Source organism: Podarcis muralis, chromosome 3, assembly GCF_964188315.1.
Source record: "Podarcis muralis chromosome 3, rPodMur119.hap1.1, whole genome shotgun sequence".
Classification (NCBI taxonomy): domain Eukaryota; kingdom Metazoa; phylum Chordata; class Lepidosauria; order Squamata; family Lacertidae; genus Podarcis; species Podarcis muralis.
In genome coordinates, this window is record NC_135657.1 from 63,493,053 (window position 1) to 63,515,738 (window position 22,686).

Genomic DNA, 22,686 nt, shown 5'->3' on the forward strand with positions numbered 1-22,686 from the left:
TAACATTTTCATAGTTTGAAATAAATGTTTTAATAGTCTATCTTACTTGACAGTAGTGTTCTTTCTCCTTAGAAAAAGGCTAAAGGCCATGTGCTATTTGATAAGGTGTGTGGACAGCTTAACTTATTGGAAAAGGACTACTTTGGTTTACTGTTTCAAGACCATGCTGATCAGAAGGCAAGTACTAAATTTTGCATTAATAACATTTGTTTAATGTTTTCAATCTTTTCCATCCTACTTCAGAGCCTCAAACTTCAGAGAGCTCTTATGACTAGCATGTTTGGTCCTAGTTGGTGGTAAACTTTTAACAAGTAACATATTTCAAATTGAGGAAGAATATCAGTGCCAGTAGCATTGGCTCCATTCCCTAGGTTCATTCAGATAATTCTCCTGAAGGATTTGAAATGAGCAGTGGGGAACCTCAAATTCATGTGCAGTCATTCTCTTCTTCATTGTCCTTCCATGTGAGGGGAAGAAGATTAGAAGCTACTTAGCAGCAAATCTCCCCTTGAATGTGAAGGAGGCGAGAAAGGTATGAGGGAACACTCATGCCTGAGGCTTGCTGTCATGGTTAGGGTTATTCTCTATGGCCAATCTCACTGTCATGAAATTCAGCACACAAGCCATGCTCACTCTTGTCCTTCCTGCTCTTCTGTTCCTAGTGGACAAATATGCATGTAAAACAATTTTCTCAACAATGCCTAAAAGTTACAAAACCTAGGAAAAATTACAGCAATGCCAGGTAAAACATCAACAGCAAGGGGATGGCTCCATCATGATAACCCAAAAATACAACACCCGTTGGTGTTTTCCCCCATGGTAGCCTACAACACTGCAGCAAGGCTTGATTTAAAGCTGTGAGGACTTCTCTTGCATTTGGCATTTCAGCTCAAACATTCATCACCCCGCTTTATTGTTTTCCTATTTACTAAGGAGAGAAACAGAGCAATAATTTTTGCATTAAGGGACTGATAAGGATCATCTGTTGACAAGACCCTTCTGAGGAGGGTCTGCATTTACATGAAAGAGATAGGAAAGAGCAAAGCCACACCAAGCTCATGGAATATGACATCAAATCAAGAAGAATTCTGCTAACCAGGGTGTTGGCATGAGAACTCCAGGATATTTTGTGTAGCTGTTTATCAGCAGCTAGGCTCTGAGGCAAAATGTCAATAATTGAACTGTAATTTTGACATTCTGCTCAAGACATTCTACAACAGTTTTAAAAAAGCTATTTTATCTTTCTCGTCTGGACCAGATGAGAAAATGTTGTCAAAATTGAGAAATTATCTGCACCAAAGAAAATGATAAATATATAAAATGACAGCTTGTAATGATGACACAAGTGGACACAGAAATCATATTTGTTTATATTGTTTCTCCTTACCTTGCCATGTTGTTTTTTGAATTTTATAATAAGGAATACACATAACTGAAGCCTCTCACAGATTTTATCAACTGAGTTTTGCTACTATTACCTCTGCCACCCCTCAAATTTAAAAAGCTTAAGATGGAATAGTTCTCATCTTGGCACCCACGTAACCTAATTCATTTTTTCCTACTGTGGCCATTGCCTCCTCAGATTAAAATGCCACAAAAATCTCTGACCTACAGCCCAGTAAATGCTAAATGCTGAATGATGTGTGTTTTCTTATTCTTGTACACTCATCATAGCCACCCATTTATGAGCCAGCTGTTGCACTAGACTGCAGCTGCAGAATGTAGAAACTGAATGCCAGGCTCTTTCTTCTCAGCAGAGAATTAGATGTGGTCCCTAATGAAACTCCAAGGTACTTTGGAAAGGAGATCTAGGTAGTTAACTGTGGCATAAGTCTACAGAATTTTTGACAACTTAATGATATTTACAGACAGCACAAAAATATTTTGTTGAAAAGTTTATGCTATCATAAATGCACGGGTGATTTATTTGCACCATTCTACTCTGATTGCATTATGAATTGTGGCAAGTAGTGCTTCTCTGATTCTGGCATTAAAGCGTCTAAATATTTGTGGGGAAGCACCTTACATATCCTTGTAGACAGTTTAGTGCTCTCTGTTTTGAAACATCAGACCATAGATTTTGTGAACAAAATCACACTGAGGATAAGATGTAGAATATGTTCAGCTTTCTGATTAGATTGCTTCTTTCTTTCTTTTTTTTTGTATCATTTACAACTGCTGTATAATGAAGAGACAGTCTGTCTCTTGTGTGGAATAAGACAAAGGTATTTTGCATATCCAGTAGCCTTTTCTTGAGTGGTAGGCAAATATATAGTGAGAGATATTGCAATCCATGCTGATCTTCGCCTTCTTTAAATGCAGGTGAATGAGATAGTTGGCCTGGGATAGTTTTTCAAAAGCATTTATTATATTATTGTTATTATTATTATCATCTATTTTTACTAAAGTTGTCATCTTCCTGTAAGGTGCAAATATATGCAAAGAGAAGGAAGAAAATCACTATAGCTTGATATCTGAAGTAGACTTGCTGTCAAAGAAACTGCAGGCTGATTTTGAAAGAATAGCAATAACATACAGTTTCACAGAGCTGTATATAAAATGTGTCTTTAAGTATCCCGTGCTTTTCTTCCAACTGCATCAATCTTGTGCAATTGCTTATTATTCCTTTTTTCTTTTCTTTTTTAGAATTGGCTTGATCCTTCAAAGGAAATAAAGAGGCAAATTCGCAGTAAGTATTAAGCAGGTTTTAAAATTATTTCACAACTGAGCAGTACATTTCTGTTGGTTCCTGAGTTTCATTTAGTTAGTCTTTCAGAAACTAATTGCAATGCATTTGTCTGCATCAGACTGAAGCCCAAGAAGGTTGGAGACCTGTCAACTGCAAGGCAGCACTATCTCTTTAGTGTCTAAGACTATGTATTTCCACTTCAGAAATTTTCTCACACACTGCTGTTTTTAAGAGTAACCTTTGCCACCAAGCAGTGTGCAACTTTTATTCATTTTAAGCACCACCATCCCATTTTTCTGCTGGAAAGGCTTCCCAAAATGCCCTTAGATTTCTGCCCTCACAAAACTTGCAATTTAAAATACCCAACACAAAAAGTAAAAGGATAGGATGGGAGGAGGAAAATGACAAACCTGGATAGTAGTTTTAAAGTTTCTAAGTTATTATAACAACCAGCTGGGATGGAAACAGTTCAGAGAGATGGGAAACCAAAGACAGCTAGTTTTTTTGAGCATAGCAGATCGAGTAGCCTTGCTTCCCTTCTTTGGCATATGCTTGTTCTTTTTGTTTGACCTTAGTATCAGTAGCAAGAGATTTTGAACAGTGTCAGGTATGGTAAAACGCATCTCTTCGTACATTTGTATGGCCAAACAGTATATAATCATTTCAGGAAGGATCATTACAGGAAGGTTTTCATGTCCCTGAAAGGGCATGTTATTGTATAACACTCTTGATAGATAGGTAATCCTCTTCTCTGTACTCTATTAAATGCTCCTCTCTCTCTCTCTCTCTCTCTCTCTCTCTCTCTCTCTCTCTCTCTCTCCCTCTCTCCCTCCCTCCCTCTTCTTTCTTTCTTTCTTTCTTTCTTTCTTTCTTTCTTTCTTTCTTTCTACCCTACACATGGTTAAGGGCCTTGGTGAGTTAGCTTAAATAGAAGCTGGAAAAGAGTTCTACCAAGTACTTCCTCATTGTGCTCATAGGGTGTCACCTTTTCATTTGTACAGAGAAAAACAGGGAAGTGGGGCGGGGAGGAGGATCAGTGGATGAGAGACAATGAAGTATTTCTGATGAGACATGCTCACTAAAATTGGGAAGTAGCTTCTTAGTAATTTGATACATGAGGAAATTCTCAGGCTACATTCTAAGTTTTGTGAAGTCCTTTGCTTCAGTATGGTACCACAAATATCAGTACCATACAATTTTATGATTCTATGATTTTTATTCAGTAGCATTATGTTAGCTTCTGAAAATGTATTGGTGGCTTGTGTTCATGATAGCCAGAATATTTCTTCAAAGAACAGTAACGTTTGAGTCTGAAGTGCAACATTGCAGAGATTTGCACTTTACACTAAACAATTATTCATTTGGCATGCAACCTACAGTCGTGAAAGGTCAGATTTGCAGCCTATACATACACAGATTCATGAATAGAATGAAGAATGCCTATAAAGGTTACTGTGCAGCCTACAATGCTGGATTCCAGATTATAACTAAAACTAAACTTATTTTTGCAGTCATACAAGAAATCTAGTTGATTATTTTCTACCTACTTGACAATAGTACACTTTGCAAGAGCTCATCAAATGTTTCAGCTATTTGTACGTTCAGGGTTACATACACATTATCTCTTTTAAAAGAAATCTGAAATTTACTTGGAGCTAACATGCCTGGGATTGCACTGCAGTTTAGGATTAAATGAAGAAACAGTCAACCTTATTTATGGTTTCAATTGATAATTAAAAAAAACAAAAGTAGGACTAACAGTTTCAATTTTAAAATGTAGACAGTAAACTTAATTAAATAACACTAATTATAATGGTAAGGTTCTATGTACGTTGATTAAATCTCATATTTCTTAAAATAGATGCATGTAACTTATAAACATGTTTTGCATTTCTTTTTCTTTTTAAATCAGGCTTCTATGTCAGCATAATAGCCAAATTCTATAGTTGTACAAATTTGCATATACTTGTTGTGTATATATTCTTGTTTATCATGAAAGGGGCAGAAAGTGTCAGGCCACTAGCCAATGGGAATATTACTTGGCCGCACCACCCTTGGCTTCTGATATTTTACTAATTTCATTGTCAACACAAGCTAAAGACAATATTCACAGCTAGGGGACTAGAAGTAAGCTTTATAAAAAAGGAGATGAAGAGAATGAGCTGAGATTTCCCAGGACACTGAGTTCTGTTCCTAATATCAACTGCCTGCTGCCTTGCCCTTTTGTGTTGAATGCAATGGTTTAGTTGTGCTTAGGGATGGGAGAGTAATTCAATTTGGTTCACATTTTGATGTGATCCTACCTAATGTTCACTTCCAAAATGCAGTTACCCTTTGAAATTCACTCTTATCTGAGTTCTGCAATGCCATTCTCCAATTTAAAAAAGTTTGCATGAATGCATATCAAAAGTATAGTCCAACATCTTCTGGAGGGCCAACTGGTTCCTCATGTATATGTTGATGGCATCTCACCTCAAATCTTTGGATGACTTGACTTTGCGCAGTGGTTTCATGTAGATGTTAAATAGCACGAGGGACAGAATAGAAATGGTTAAGATCCCAAGGAGTTACAGTAGTAGCTTTGCAAGAGAACTGAAGAATATGTAAAATATGTTCAACTTTTAAAAGTGCTTTGAAAGTATCATGGTCTAGTTTTTAGTGTACACTATTCCCCAAATGTATATGTAGTAGACTTCAGTGTACGTGCTTTTGCCTTCTTATCCTCCCACCAATACATTTCCCGGCCTTTTGGAATTTCCCAATTTAGATTTGCCCTGGCTATTTACATTTAATGTGAAGTTTTATCCCCCGGATCCCTCACAGTTAACAGAAGACATCACCAGGTATGCCGTGAAGCATTACTACCTGACTTTGAATCCTGTGTTTTTCATATTTCCTTGGAATGCTATGTAAAGTTTAAGTCTGTAAGCTTAGGAGAACATGACCAAGATAGAAAAGACAACAAATAGTTTCTGGCTCAGAGCTCGGTAATGTCTGGAGACATCTTGCACCTGCTTGCTGCTAGCAACTTATCCTGAATCCGGATTCTGAAATATTTCTCTTGGATCTCTGATAGTGTAAAAGTTAAGATAACAAGTGAAAATGTATATGGCTTATAGATTCCTTTAGATGAATTTTGGGGAGCAGGGACTGGCATAACTTGAAGCTTTCTGTTGTAGAGAGAGGGCTATAGGGTATATGGGACAATGAGACAGGAACAAAATTAGCAGTGAATCAATAAGAAATATTCAAACACCCAAGTAATTGGGTGTAAACCAATTCCTATATGAAATAAAGTTTCAGTAAGGATGTTTTTGATTGTGAACTAAAATATATTTGCAGTGAATATAATCCATTTGTACTAGAAATCAGAATATTGGTGCTAGGATTTCACAAGTGCGTATCTGTTAATGGATATCAATTTACACACATAAATTTATTGGTGGATATATATGAAGAACAGGTTGCACTTGGAATCCTATGTCCTTTAAAAGGTATTTTTGTGGCATGTTTTTTTTTAAAAAACAAAAACAGTTTGCTTTAATAAAGATATTTATCTTTTTAGTTTTCTTAACATGTCAAAATAAATAAGAAATATTTGTGTGATGACATTTTCTCTGTTCAGGTACTTCCTATGTTTGCAGCTTCGTCAGGATATTGCTTCTGGCCGCCTACCATGTTCTTTTGTGACCCATGCTCTCCTTGGTTCATATACTCTACAAGCAGAACTAGGTGACTATGATCCAGAGGAACACAACAGTGATTACATAGGGGAATTTCAGTTTGCACCTAACCAGACAAAAGAGATGGAGGAGAAAGTAGTAGAGTTGCACAAAACACACAGGTGGGTCATTTCTGAACCTTTGAGTTCTGTTCCCTTTCCTAGTAGTGGGTAGTATTGGATTTCATGCAGAATCCTAATCCCTAGAATGCCTTTGTATTTCTTTATAACCTTAATTTGGAATATTACAAGCAAGCTCAAGCTTGAGAGTTTTTTGTTCTTAAAGATTTGGAAAATCAGCCAAAGGTGTGTCCATTGACTTAGCCAGTAAAAACAGTAACAAATTCTTCTGATGGAAAAAATCAGATTGAAATTACATTTGTAAATTGAAACCACAGTTGATGATCATCTGTCCTCATCATGAACTTTTGCAGTTATGACTACAGAGCTTCATATCTGAGCTACTTTTGTTTTTCTTTTCCCTTGTTCTGGAGTTAATATCCAAGTATATTTGAATAGTATGGTAACATTTTTCAAACCAATAAATCCTCAGTATTCCCCAGAGATTGTGTACAAGAATGATGTAATGGGGAGAGGTAGATTGTTTTCAGTGTAGGCTTAATCATCTAGAGAAAAACATCATCAGAGTTTTTCACTCATAAATTACTTTTATGATTTTTCCAATCCAGCAAAAAATGTTTTGTGAGATTATATAATGCTAGAGCTGCGCCATTCAGGTGTGCAGCCCCATTCATGAGCAGGCAACTTCTGTGGTTATCTCTCCATTTTATTACTGCTAGTATATGGTATAATACTGTTGTGACAGGGTATAACTTTATCCTCTTCCGCCACTGCACTCAGTGGCAACAGCACAGGCTTACTCTTGTCATCCATATTTTAAGGTTGCGTTGTTGAACACTGGGCTTCATCCAGCCAAAACCAAGCAATTTATGTTCTGACTAGTGATGGGTAGCATACGCTTCACTTGTCTTTGAAATTAGTAGGACTAAAGCAAGTAATTTTAACTTGACTGTGCCCCCAGCAAAGTGTGTGTTTTGCTGAAATCATTGGGTACTTCATGTAGTTAGCTTTGTGAGGAACTGAACATTTTGTATCACATGAGGGAAGAGGAAGGTTTCACAGAAGGAATCTACAAAATATAATTAGCCAGACTCATACATTTTGCAAGTAATTGGAACCTTGTGTATATGTTTTAAAAAGACTTCCCCTCTCTGTGATTTACTTGCATTCAAGTTGTTTTGCTCCTCTCCCCACCCACAAACCCATGGTGATTAGAACATAAACAGATATGTTTCAATACGATCCATAATCTCAGCAAGGAAACTTAAATCTGTCCAGTTGGCCATTTGCACTGCTAGATAGAGAAAGCAATGATTGGGCAAAATGTTACTGTTTTAGGCAACAGTGAACTACTGTGTAACAGTTGTAGCCAAAATTATTATACTGTCCTATGCCCGTAGATCTCACAACATTAAAATTGCAATATAAAAAATATCAGACATTAGATGTGTTCCAGCCTTAGCGCTTATGGGTAATATACCTTTGTTCTGAAAGAGGGAGAGTAACAGCTAATTTGTGACAGTTGGGGCAAGAGTTTCCTACTGTTGGCTTAACATTTAAGAATGTCACAAGCAAATGCTTATGACCTAGATTTCTTTGTTGACAGAGGCAACGATATCACTGCAATAGCAACAAGTTTAGATCAAATTTCCCGATACTCTGTTCTTCAAAGAATTTCTTATTTGTTTTCTTCTTTATTGTGCAATGCTCCTGCAAGCAGGTGAGATACGCATGTGTGCAGAAGTTGCCCCTTTTGTTCTGTAAGGTTCATGTTGGAAAGGAGGCTTGACAAATCTTTCAATAAGGTTCATTCTAAACCAAATAAAAAAAAATCTCTTCCCGCATTTAGGGGGTTCCATGGTAAAAAGGGTGAGTGTTCAGGTTTACACCTTCCATTAGTAGAAGGTGGGGTTTGTGAAGGGCTCTGCTGAAGTGTGGGCAGGAGCGTTGTGGGGTGAATAGTGGTTGGGCTTGAAGTATATGTTGAAGGAACTGCATTGGCCCAGACCAGCCTTTCCCAACCTTGGGTCCCAGATATTCTTGAACAACAATTCCCATCATCTCTGACTACTAGCTATGCTGGATAGGAATGATGGGAGGAGTTGTCTAGGGATTCAAGGTTGAGAAATGCTGGTCTAAATTATGTTGGCCCCAACCACTCCACCAGTACCTTTCAGGTAGTTCAACAGCAGCTAGTAAATTTTAGAGATGGTTTTGGCCAAAGAGTATGGAGCTGCTGTCACATACTGGTGGGAGGGGGAATTTTTTTAACCAAAATGTTTATGAGAGACTTGGTGCGGTGTTGGTGTTTAAATAATATCTGCCATGCCATTTAACTAGTATCCTGTCATTTAGTTTCAGTGCTTTTCTATAGATGCGAGGGTCAGTGACTGCTAGGATTGAATGTGTAGCTGAAACAAGATGCTGTTGAGGGCATCTGGGATAAATGGAATAACTAATCACAGTTAAACCCTCAAAAGGCTACTGCTAGAAACAGGCTGTTGTAGGGACATGGATCTGATGCAGGAAGGCTTATGTTGTTGTTGATACTCATTTTTGCCGTGAATTTTCTTTTATCAATCATTTCAGAGGCTTGACTCCAGCACAGGCAGATTCCCAATTCTTAGAAAATGCCAAGAGACTTTCCATGTATGGAGTGGATTTACATCATGCTAAGGTATTGGCCAGCATTTCTATAGATGACATTTCATTTAGAACAGAGGGGTGTGGAACCTTATCCACAAGGGAATGCGGCATTCAGGCTGAATAACTTTCTGAGGCCACATGCCATCAGTTGGTGGGACCAAAGCCAAAATTGTGCAGGGCCAAAGCAGCATACACATCCCATTTATACCCAGCTATCCACACGTACTCCACCTATTCACGCCCTTTCATACATCTACATGCAAGGATGTACCATATTCAACCATTCATTTTCTTTCTGTTGCACATGCCTCACACAAAATCATCATTTGCATTGAACCAATTGCATTGCATTTTAAAAATAAGCCTTTCCCTTTCTTTTTTTTCTTTTTAAAAATCCTCTTAAGTAAACAGATGCTCCATACAGACTTTTCCCCAGCTTGTATTTTAGAAAATAGGGCTTAAACTCCTGACAGTTTATATCTCTCTTTACTTTTTCTATCCCCATCTCAGTCACTCTTTTCCCTCCCCTGGTCTCTGTGCATCCTCTGTTATTTTCTGCCATGCATGTGCACATACCTCTACAACATGCTGTAGTTTTCAGACTGCAGTTTTACTTTTGCCTCCTTCTTTCTCCTGGTCATTTCTGTGTTGTCTGCATACAAACCTAATCTCTACATCTCCTCTCTTCCCTTCTGTGAATCATACAGTGCCCAGAATAATGCACTTGAGATGAAGCCAGAACCAGAACTGATTCTAGAATGTGTTAAAGACAGGCTAAGCCACAGGAGGGAAAACATGACACTCAAGGACTTCTGATTAAACATACATAGGGGTGTGCTACAACTCAATGCCTTAATGGGATTTCTGTTGAACTATTAAGGTTTCTGTTCTCTTTTGCATTTAATACTGATAGTATCCCTCTAGCCTCTGTTTATTCTAGAGTTTTACAGCCTTTTTGAGTCCACGGCTCCCTTGAGCAACAACATTTTTTCTGCGGCACCCCTGTGGGGCTTAGGGGCCCAATTATGTCACCCCTTGCCTGCAGAACTGGCAGCCCTTTATCCCTTTTCGAACACCCTCCCTTTTGTAGTGTTCCCTCAGCCTCTTCTCCCCTCTCCTTGGGAGCCCTCTAGGCAGCCACTGCTGCTACCCCTGGTCTTTGAGCTGCCCCCCCTGCCCCAAAGAAAGATGCCTTCTCACACTGCCCTACAGGGGCCTGGAAGCACCCCCTGGCCAGCCCCAGAGGCACCATTTGCCTGAGAAGCTTGTAGCCAGGGCTGCTGCAGCAAACAGCTATGCAAGCCTTGGGGAGGCAGAGACACAAGAGGGCATCAGAGGAGGGATGGAAGGAAAAAGGGACAGAGGCCAGTATTGCTCACAGCACCCCTGTGCCATGGCATACTGGTTGAAAACCACTGATTTATTCTTTAGAAAGTGTAGATTTTTCTATCACTGTTTTTTTCTTAGCTTCAATCTCTCATCACTTTCTGCTGACTCTTTAAAAGGTTACATTTTGTCTTTGCTACTCCATTAGTCTTAAGGGCTCTGTCAAAGATTACTGCTCTGTGATCTTTGGATTAAAGGCCGTATTTAAATATAATAATAATAATAATAATAATAATAATAATAATAGTCTTTGATAAACCTGCTTTTATTACTCTCTTGTGTCCAGCCTCTCATAAAATCTTGTTATTTATCTCTATATTTCCAGAATAAGTTATTTTTCAGCTCATAACCACAAAATGTATTAGTTCAATATTATACTTTTTCTGGTTTTTAAACTTCTATTTCTTAAGCCTTTATTTAAGACTTTTTTCTGCCTACGATACAGTGCTCATTGATTTTCCAAGTGTTATTTGGATGAGCTTAGCATACCTTCCTGCTCTTTTGTCTTCTTCTTTCCATATTCCTTCAATATTCCAATAGAAATTACTTTTACAATTGTCTTGATAGGATTCTGAAGGTGTTGACATCATGTTAGGGGTATGTGCCAATGGGCTTCTCATTTACAAGGACAGACTCCGAATCAATCGTTTTGCCTGGCCCAAAATACTGAAGATTTCTTACAAACGCAGTAACTTCTATATTAAAGTCCGACCAACTGAGGTAAGCATTTGACTGGCATAATTTGCCACTCTGTTGTTATAACTTTCAGCCCAGAAGTTCTTTGAAAATAGGTCCAATCTTACAGCGATTTGCATTGTGAATAATGTAGGAATATGTCCATTTGGTATAGTTTTTTAGCAAATACAGTTTCATCCCTGGTAGTATAGATAATTAAGGTTTCAGTATGTCCGCAGTGTGCTTTCTGATGATTGGACACTCCTGCCTTGTAAATTTCCTTACTGTAATGGAAGGTTGCCATGTTCTCACATCTGCCATTATGCAGCTCTTAGTTTATGTGATTTGGTCTCACTGTAGTGGTTTGAATTATATTTAGGGAAGCTCATGATGTGGTTTAAGAACACTCTACCATTTGAGTAGGTTTTTCCCATAACATGCAGTTCAGCTTCTGAGAGTTAACTGCTACTGATTTCAAAAACAAATGTCAGTTCCGTTTGGAACTAACATTGAGAAATGTGTAAACATTTAGTTTTAAAAATAGCATGGTAGTTTCGAGCCTGCTTGAACTATGTACAAAACTGAGAAACTCTGGACAATACTTGAAGGAAATTACAATCCTACTATCTAGTCTGATATTTAACTAGTCTTGCTGTTCATTCATTTACTCTGGTTTTTTATTAAATCTTTGTGCTAGTGCCATGCTTTTCATTAATTCCTATGTAAGCAGCATTTCATATTGCAAGTAAAACAATTTGCATGTTTTTGATGGAAATTTACTATAATAGACCATGATACTAGTATGTTATATATGTACGGAGAAACAGCTAAGCACACATGCAACAATTTCTGCTGTCACAGCAAGCAAGCTTTAGTTTAGAAAGAGCTTGCCTTTTTTGGATCTTGGAAAAATATGGCTACTACCTATAGAGTTGCTTGTGAATGTATTCATTCTTTCTTTGGGGAAAAAGTGTAGTTACTACTGTATGCAATTCAAGCAGTGCTGTTATGTTAGAAATATGAAAACTCTGGAGTATTTCTAATCTTGAGAAGGGAGATATGCTGTAGTTGAAATAACTGCACTCTTAAATTGTAAGACTAGACAACAGTGATTTCTAGAATTTGTGCTAATTTTGGTGTTTGTAATCTTTATAGTTGGAACAGTTCGAGAGTACTATTGGGTTTAAGCTGCCAAACCATCGGGCTGCGAAGAAATTATGGAAGGTTTGTGTGGAGCATCATACATTTTATAGGTAATTTTTAAAATGTTCCTTAGTTATGGGGTCACCATATCCTCTGGGGAGAATAGCAGCTTTGAGAGGGCAGTTTTGATTGAAAATGCCCTGTGGGTTGAGGACACCCTTTCCCTGCCACTGTTTCAATGAAATTTGCAATCTGTTAAAAGCAAACAAACTAGGGAGTCCCACATTCTGTTTTATTTTGACTTGGTAATATCCTGCATCCTAATACATGAACCATCAAATTTCTAACTATCATTGCTGAGTAAAATCACCTCTGCAAATTTTCCACTATTACTAAAAAACACAACAACTTTTAGAGTATTTTTTTCTCACTTCTCAACGATGTTGAGATTATATGATGTTCTCTTTAATCATGAACCATGTTACTGCTGTAGTATTTTCAGAGAGCTCAAACTGGCAAATATGAAACTACAGTATTTCAGATTGTATGTACCCATGACATCTTTATATGTAGTTTGTACATGTCACCATCAGTGTTGTGCATAACTCTTCACCTGCAAATAAGAATAATGGATTTCCTCTGAGTGTGGTTCTTAAGGAGGGGAAATTGGGATGTTGGGAAAGAAGTCATAAAAAAGTGTTTTGTGAACTCCCCTCAGTTCACTTGGTAAAAAAATAATTAAAGTCAGGATATAAATTTTAAATAAAAATGATTCTGCAGCAGGGTCATCACTCAGATTATGGATCTATATCATAATAAGATGAAAGTACCTTCATTAATAAACATAAATAATGCATTTAATGCAGGTCCAGGAAGTTGAGTGGACCAGGAGCAATACCTAGATGACAAAGACCATTTTGTACTGATAATGACAATTTGGTTGTTCATTTTCTTGATTTGCTTATCTTCATTTAAAAAGAGTAATTAAAACAGCAAGCTTTAACATAATTTAAAGCTCATACAGTCAAGCAATAAAAGTAACAGTATTAAAACCAGTTTTTACCCGGTCCATGCAGGAAAGCAACACAGTTGCCAACCCACATCTTTGAAAAGTATTCTATATTAAGAATGTCACAACAAGAAGCTCTGTCTCCAGTAGTCATCCACTCAACCACCAATAGTCAGACTATTAGGCTTATGTTCTCCATAGACTGCCAGGTTAATACAGGTGAAAACCATTCTTCAGATGCCCCGATCAGAAGCCATTTAGGATTTTCTAGGTTAATGCCAGCAGTATGAATGCTGTCCAGAAACAGACTGGAAGCCAGTGTAGTTTAAACATGTATATGATTCTGTTTTTGCAACAAGTTGGTAATCTCACTGCAGTATTTTGAACTGACGTATCTGATGCTTTTAAAAGGCAGCCCCACATGCAGCACATTTTAGTAATCTCAATGAATATCTCAGAATAGGAATTACTTGTTATTCAGGAAGGGGTCCCGCTAGTGCATCAGCCAAAGTTGGTGAAATGTTCTTTGGGTTTCCAAAGGCTAGATTAATGTTTTGGTCGTGAATCAAAAGCCTCCAGCTACTGTCTGTAGCAGAAGAGGCTCTGCAGTCATTCAAGGTGGTGGTTCTCCTTTCATAGCTGGCAGTGGGAAGCATGATTTTGTATTGTTTCGATGGATTTTGCTGTAATCCTAAACAGATTTATTCAGGACTATATTTCCATTTTACTTCTAAATAAATGAATACAGTATGATCTGACTTTTAAAACATTCTCTAAACAGGGAAAAAATATTATTTGCTGTCCGGTCAGCCTCGTTTTAGACCATTTCAAGTTACAGATTTATTCTGTGACATTTTCATAGAATACAATTTAATTGGATTCTATTCCAATCAGAAATAGCTGTTTGGGTAAGGAGGGAGAATGTACTGCATGTATCAAATCCTGTTCCTACTGATGGTCACCATGCAGAAAATCCGCAGATTTAAATCATCCTGATTTAAAAATAATCTGGCTTCTGTGTGTTCCAAGAAAAAAGCTATGCCAGCAAGACTTTGAAAGACTATTCACATAAACACGAGCAATATAACTGTTGCAGCAAGTGTAATTCTAATAGTTAAAGCTGTTTTTTTAGAAAGGTCGTATTTATTACACCCATACACAACCACACCCCACACCCCCTTAGATAAGGTACGGGGATAGGACAAATACTGTTCTATCACTGCCATTCAATTCACTGGAAATACTGTGCAGGGGTTCCATGCAGATCCCTTTTGAATAAATGGATGCTCGGTAGCATCACTATCAGGGCTTATCTTCCCATTGCTTTTAGTTAGTCATCTTTCCATAGTCATCTCAATGGCTTTGCCAGCTGACTCTAAGGAGTTGATTGCAGTATGCAGAATGCAGTAGTTTTAGCTGCCATTGTTACCATTGTAGGAGGAGATTCAGACCAGAAGGTTCCCATAGTGGAGTAGTATATTAGTAGTAGCAGTTGACTAACCTTCATGGGGCCAGTTAAGATTGCCTAGCCTGGGAAATCTTGGGTGGAACTGTGGTTTTCCTCCTTTACCTGGAGAAAATAGGCATGGGGTCTAACAGGGCATGTTGATGGGGAAAGCTGACAGATGCTACCTTTTTCTGCTTAAGCCAGGCTTGTGGTTAGTACTTGTGTTGGGCTTCAGATGTTGGAGCACAGAATTTTTAGGTTAGTATGTATGCACCCAACTTTTTTGTTCTTGTTTTGGGGAATGTGCTGGATGCTTGTATGCATACACTATTTTTAGGGTAAATAGAGATGATTAAATATATATTACATATCCATTTACTTTTGCTTACTATCTGAAGACAGGGTGTCAATAATAACATAGATCTAATGCAAAACTTGCATTTCAGATTTTCGGGTAGCTTGTTAGGAAGAGAAGACTAGGTTCAAATGTTCTTTCTTATATGTTATCTCCCTTTGCAGGAAGTAGTGTGACTTGGGAAACATGCAGTCTCTCATTTGTATTCTAAAACAGTTCTGGTCTGTAAGGGTTGTACTATAAGATTTTTATGAAAGTTTTAATTTACTTTTATATAGTGCTTCTTGGTGATTGTTTTTAATGTCTGAGATACCTAATATTCTGTGCGATTTTGAGAATATTTTGGAAGTTTGTACCCATACTTTTCAGTTCTTTGTATAACCAAGATTGGTAAATTAAAGCATCCTTGAAAATATCCCAAATAAGGAAGTAATTAGGTTTTTCTCTTATTAAGAGATTAAAAGTTTATCTCAGCAGGGTAGAGAATTAAAAACAGAAATTATTGCTATAGCAAGAGGAGAGCTATGTCAGTAAATGAAAAATGATTCACATTTTTCCACTGTGCATGTGGCATGTAACCATGCAGTAATGAAAGAAACATTTTTTAAAATGCTCTTCAACCCATTTTTTTTAAAAAAGAAAAGTGTTCTTAATTAATCTCTTCAACAGGAACAAAAGTCAAAAATCATGGACAACTTTGGTCCTTTTTTTATACTGAGATTGGCTATTCCCACTAGCCCTATGTGGGCCTGCAAGAAGGTTAATCTCAGACGAGTGCATGGCTGTAGCTACCACTTCTTGAAGGCCACCTCCATGTTTTAACCCTATGTTTATTAGACAGGGGTGGAGGAACTCTGGCCCACTAGCCATTCTTGGCCTGCCAGGCAGTCCAGTTTGGCTCATGAGCCCATGTGTGGACACTGAGTAAAGGACTACTTTGCATATGCAATATAAGGTGCAAGGCTGCTTATTTGGCCCTGCTCCCACATTGCTCTAAGAGCAACAATGCCTGAGTAGGTATCTGACATGCTTTTGGAATATGGATCTTTTTATAGTTTTGAAATACCTTTGAATATGGTGACTTGTTTCCTTTTTCTTTTGGGGGTTATAGACTTGTATCTCCAGAGCAGCCTGCCAAGGCCAAGTTCCTGACACTAGGTTCCAAGTTCCGCTACAGTGGGCGTACTCAAGCACAGACACGGCAGGCTAGCACTCTCATAGACAGACCTGCTCCGTACTTTGAACGGACCTCAAGCAAACGTGTTTCCAGGAGTCTTGATGGTGGTAAGAGTCTAACCAAAACTAGTAAACTCCTAATATGTGTCACGCATAGGTTCTTCAGAGAAATTAGAACTGAATATTCAGATAAACTTCTTGTTTGAACTTAGTGTATAGTGCTTAGTAAGGCATTTAGGGCCAGCACTTACAGAGGGTATAAAACCATTATGTTTATGTACCAGGATATTGAAACATTTTTGTATCGAAACACATTCATAGACCTGAGTTATTAGAATGTGTCTCATTTTTACAACACCACAGTTGCTTTGTCTTAGAGCCCCTCCTCCTGGTGGACACTAAATATTGTCAATATAGCATTAACATTATGCAACATTTTGATTTATCTCCTCATTCCTGAATGTATGAAAATTGTCCAGTGATATTGGTTTGATGTTATCATTTGCCAATATACCTTTATAGCTGACCTTTAGCACCTCACAACTTTCTATAACAAACAAACAAATCACTTTCTTCAACATTTAGTCACTATATTTTAAAATGTTCCAAAGTTTTTTTCACCCAAACTGTTTACTGGCATATCATGTTCCCAGTTTCTTTTTCCATTGATTTTCTGACTAAAAACAGAATACACTGGAACCTTAAACAATAGACAATACTTGTCTCATAAAGAGCAAGGTACTGTGGAATATTTCTCTCAAACATAGTTGAATTAACTAAACCTATTTTTTTGTAGCTCCAGTGGGCATTGCAGACCAGAGCCTGCTTAAGGACTTTTCTGCTACAGCTGTGGGGCCTGCTGGTGATAGGATCTTTGAAGCTTCCGGACAGTTCAAATCAAAAGATGGGGAAGGTAGAGATGAGGATGGAGGCATAAGTAAAATGCCACAATTAGGAGATGGAAAGGTAAGATTGCTGATGTTTTTCAGCTTTGTGGAAATAATTGATTTTGGAAATGTATTAAAACCAACTGCTGCATTAGTGGAGCTGCACTTCAGCTAATAATTTGGTGGCTGGGTTTTTTGCACAGGATGACCCACCTATATAGGGGCAGGTCTTAAGGCACCAGTTTATATGGGTAAACTGGTGAAAGCTGCTAAAGAGCAGTTTTTCTAGAAGTCAGTTACTCTTCCCTAGATTAGTGTACCTGGTACCAAAAAGAGAGGGGCTGTGTTCATCACCTCCTAGTTGTGGAAAGAGCAGGTAAAGTCCTGCAGTCTTGCCCAAGGACATCTTATTTGGTAATAAGCTGCTCTGGAGCAGAGCTAATATATTTGCTTCAGAACTCCCTGCAACTAGCTCCATTCAGTTGTGTGAAAGTGAAATCAATTTGCATATATAATTCATTTTATGATTTATTCATAATTGTGCTACCTATAGTTACATTATGCAACCACAGCTGCCATCTTCTATGAATAACTCTGTGCAGAAGAAAACATAATTAAGTGTAACACACATGTTTTATACTAGCTTTTATCATTTGTGTGCTTGAAGCACAATACTAGGAAATTTATTTTATAATGTGAAGTGAATCAATGTGAGATATGGACATTTAAACTTTATTTTCATTTCCATATTGACAGGTTATAAACATACATTAATTTGAGCTTTTTCTGGCACACACAGCGTGGAATCACTTTACTAAGAATACTTTGAGATTTGATTCAATCTTTTTTTTTAAGGTTGTAATCCACTGAATTATCTGTGGAATATTTGTATTTTGATGGTTACACTTTTAAATTTAGCACTTTCAAAGGAAAACCTGTAGTTGGAAACATTGCCCTCATGCTGATGTCTCTCCCCTGCCCACCTTCTGTAGAAGCTTTAAATGTCTGTCTGCTTTCATCTATTGTGACTGCACTACTACAGTTCCAAACTACAGAATTCTTCACAGCCCTACAAGGTGGCAAAAATAAAAATCTTTTTGAGCTGATATAATCCAGGTATTTGGATTATATGTTGTTGTATTTGAATACAATTGGGGCTAATGAATGTTTGTGGCATCCATATTGTAATGGTAGTGCTGTCCCTACCTCTGAATAAATGTTCTCACTAACAAGTTTCTTCCCTCCTCCCTCTTTTGTGCATTCCTTCTGCCCCTCAAATGTGCATTTATATCATGGTCTCTCATCTGCATCTGGGACTGGACTCTCCCCCTCCTCCAGTCAACATACACGCATCAGCTTTCACTTCCCAATCATTCTTATTCATTTTGTTCCCAAAACCTACCTGCTATCCCTGAAATGGACATATTTTCAGACATTTCAGAGGATGATCATCTTGGTAAACCCATGTATACACCCTCAGATACCATAGTCTGCAGCCCTGTGAAAGAAGCACCAGTTCATGGTATAAATGAACAGAAGTTCCCAACTAATCACTTGGAACTTATGGATCTTTTGGTGGCTGACCATTGTCTCCCTCTTGCTATAGAGAGAGCTGCTCATAAAAATACTGATCATGAAGATTCTGTGTCTCATTTTCCAGTTAGGGCAAGCAAACCTTTTCCCTTCAATTTCCCTTCTCTGCTTGATGAGAATGGTTACATTAGCTTTCCTAGCCTTCCAGAAGTTTGCATCTCGTTCCTCCCACCTTATCTTCAGCATTATGTTCCCATTACTTCTCCCTCATTCATTCCCTCCTTCTTCCTCATCTTTGTGCTGCTTCTCTGTACCATCCACTCTATTCCTTTCTCACTCACATTGTCCCTTCCTGTTGCTCTGTCCCTCTGCTACCTGGAGCCTAAGGCAATTTCTCTGACCACCTCTAATGACACTGCTCTAAAAGACAAAGCTGAGGAAGAGGAGGTGTGTAACTTTGTTGTCTAAATTGCCACTTGCCTGTAGATTTGTTTGGGTGTACTAAGAGAGAAATTCAACCTTCATCCTTTCAGCATGAGGCTGCAGACGCCCTATTTTCTTTTTGAAAAAAAGTATTCCTTCTGCAGATATTTACGCATCTATCTTCATAAAATCTAGTGTTTTTAAAAAGCATTCACAATTTTTTCACTTCATATGGGCCTTTTAAGGACCTTCTCATACATCTACTGCTTATATCCCAGTGGTATTGAGAGACCATAGTTAGGTGCTGTATACAGCGGTACCTAGGTTCTCGAACTTAATCTGTTCCGGGAGTCCATTTGACTCCCGAAACCGTTCAAAAATCAAGGCACGGCTTCCGATTGGCTGCAGGAGCTTCCTGCACTCAAGCGGAAGCAGCATCGGATGTTCGGCTTCCGAAAAACGTTCGCAAACCAGAACAGTTATTTCTGGGTTTGTGGCATTTGGGAGCAGATTTGTTCTGCAACTAAGCCATTCGGGAACCAAGGTTCCAGTGTACTATCTTTGCGAAGAGCTGTGTACAGTTTCACTGCAGCCATTCTGAAAAAGGGATACAGCGATCTCACAACAGCCCTGTGTGCATCTCTCATATGAAGGTGCTGTTCCTTGCAAAATGTCTGTCAGAACCCACTGAGTCCACACATTTCTGGATATGATCAGAGGCAATCTCAGGCTCCTTTACCCCCATGGCAAGGAGAAGTATACCCCACCCCCACTGTCCCTTGTGCCCTTGTCAGAGGAGCCTGTGTGTTTGCTTGGCCGCCCAGAGCAGTGGAGGAATGGCCCAGGGAGCATGCAGATGGGCAGGCAGATTATAAGCCTCAGCCTACACGATTGACATGGGCCAACATTAACCCTTAGGTACCCTCCTGGATAGGCACGTTCACATGGGATCTGCCAAAAATATTAGCTAACTGTTAGACAGTACTTTGCAACACAGCTTAGCATTTATTGAGGGGGGGGGGGAGATTTCTTAATTGCCTTTCCATAATCCATATTCTTCTCCTACTTTTTAGTTCTCTAGCACTGACAAGTACTTGAAATTCCTTTTTCAAGGAACAAGTTCAGCAACTGTTTATCATTTTGAGAATGAGTCTATGTGAGCCTTGAACTTGTGTGCTTGTCATTTGCTACACCCACAGAGATATTGGAAGCATTCATTTCCATTTTTTGATAGCTACGATTAAGTGGTGGTACATCTAAACCAAGTTAGTAAACTATAGTAGAAAAGAAGCAAATGAACTTCAAACCATGGTTTGTTGGCTTATTTCCATGAACTAGTAACCCAGATGTATAATAAAACTTAACAAAATGTTTTAAGTGGTGCCTTTTCTACTCCAACCTACATTCCAATGAAGTAAAATATTCCACAACCAAAAGGTCTGGTGTAAAAAAAATGTCTTTCCCTGGGTCGGTTTTTTCTCTCTTTAAATGAGATTTTTTTCCAATTCATTAACATAAGCTGGAACAAAAAAAGCATTTTTTTGCCCCAATGATTATTTTTAAAAAATGAAACTTTGGGGGTACTTTTATCTGCATCACTGGATCAGATTTTAATGGAGGGGAGGAAGTGCCCCAATATTTTAAGATTTGTGGGTGAAAAAAGTACTCCATAGCTCAATCAATAAACTCTTTGTGGTACCTTTTCAGTGCATACATGTACCAAAAGAAACCTGTAAATGATATAGTTGGAAAAAAAATAAGTGATTGAAATTTGGGGCCGTTGCTTACTACTGTGTTCAGTTCTGCATAAAATCTGCAGTAGAAAAGTACATCAGGCATGCAATTTCGGCTCCAAGGTCTGAGTTAGGGTTAATAATAGTTTATGCTTTGGGCATAATGATAAATTGTGGTTAATTGAGAGAATAGGAGGCCAAAGGTTTATATACGTTCAATAAAACCATTGTTTTTCATCACATCTGAACTTGACCATGTGTCAGTTCTGAAATTCAGTTTAGCTTTTTGTAGAGAGGGTGGAGAGAGAAGTTTTTTTTGTTTTAGTTTTTAAAGAGGGTGTTGAATTTTGACCAGTACAATTTTAACATTGTCAGATACAAAATTATATTAATCTACCTTAGTCTAGCATACTCCTACTTGGCTAAAATTGTCAGGATTACATTGAAAGCAATTTATATATGCATGGATTTTTAAAAAGCTATACTTTAATGTTAATGTTGATAAGTTAAACCTCCTGACTATGTCCATATGCTTTGACTGGGTAACACTGTCTGCATTCCATAGGGCAAATGCAATTGCAGTATTTAAAAAAAAGCATACTATGAAGATTTAAAGCAGAAAATTGTAGCCTCTCAAGCAGGGAAATCCTTGCGGTGAGCTAGCTGCCTGTGGTTGATAATACCAGAATTATAAAAATATATCAGACAGAAATGATTGTACAGTTTCTGAAGAAAGTCAGACAGCAAGATGGGAAACATTTATAGAAACCCCAAAAGAGTGTGCATAACTACACTGAGAATCTGGAGACCTGTTCCCAACCAGACACAGACAGGACTGGGCCAGTTAAACCAGTGGTCCAACTCTACATAGGACAGCTATATACAGCTGTGTTCAGTGCGATACTTGTATCCCTAATTTCAGTGTAATCTAATATGCCAATTTCTGTATTATGGTGACTATTTGCTCATTTAATCAATTAAACACTTTTGATACTACATTGCAGCAAGAATTCCAAAAACCTCAGATAAATGTGGGACTGGGATAAATATATCCTGATAATGTATTTGGTACATACTATACTTTCCCTTTCATATAGTTACTAGTAAGAGATGTGTGTGATAAAAGTAAAATAGTTATTAAAACAATGACCTTAAACTAATAGAGGTTGGTTTAATAGCTGGAAATTCATATTTTGATTCATTCTTATTTTGTGGGGACATAATTACTTTGATTAAAATTGTATTCCAGATGCCTCTTGCAAGTCACTCTTGGTTAGCTAACCTATAACACCAAGCCATAATTTGATATTACATGAACAAAGCTTCTGCTCATGTACTGCATTTCCTCTTCTCATCTCATGTTTCACTTTGGTTTGTTACTTCCTATTTAGTGCAAACCATAATTTTCTGTTGCATCCAGAGCACTGAACTGTGGTTTGTGCTTTCCCTCCAGACAAAAACTGGCATTCAGCTACAAACTGATTTATAATCCTGGTGGTTTGTAAGTAACAGCAAACTTTAGTTTGAACTAAAGAGCAAGTTATTAAGCTGGAGTGTGTGGGGAGAAGGGAGTGCACAAGCATTTGGCTCATTCACAGAGCCCAAAACGATGGTTTAATGTTATACCTGAAGTCTGCAGTATATATTTTTATGTGATATCCTGAAAAGCATAAAACAAACCATTCAAATAAAGCTCTTGGTATCTTTCAGCATTTAACAATACAAATGTAATTTCCCCTGTATAGTTTTTAACAGAAAGCATGTACTACAGATACATTCTGT

At 37.9% G+C, this 22,686-nt stretch overlaps 1 protein-coding gene across 13 annotated transcripts in view; it reads left to right on the plus strand.

Annotated features, from left to right (window-relative positions):
- Positions 1–22,686, plus strand: part of EPB41L2 (erythrocyte membrane protein band 4.1 like 2) — a 77,934-nt gene that overhangs the window by 36,126 nt on the left and 19,122 nt on the right. For 12 of the 13 annotated variants that reach the window (XM_028723410.2, XM_028723414.2, XM_028723408.2 and 9 more), the window contains 9 exons: positions 73–177; positions 2,647–2,689; positions 5,457–5,532; positions 6,315–6,533; positions 9,081–9,168; positions 11,091–11,243; positions 12,354–12,451; positions 16,264–16,436; positions 17,125–17,294. In XM_028723410.2, the coding sequence (XP_028579243.2) occupies positions 73–177; positions 2,647–2,689; positions 5,457–5,532; positions 6,315–6,533; positions 9,081–9,168; positions 11,091–11,243; positions 12,354–12,451; positions 16,264–16,436; positions 17,125–17,294 (1,125 nt within the window). Of the gene's footprint in view, positions 1–72; positions 178–2,646; positions 2,690–5,456; positions 5,533–6,314; positions 6,534–9,080; positions 9,169–11,090; positions 11,244–12,353; positions 12,452–16,263; positions 16,437–17,124; positions 17,295–18,553; positions 19,196–22,686 lie in introns of all 13 variants that reach the window. The other variant, XM_077926004.1, reaches the window with a different exon arrangement.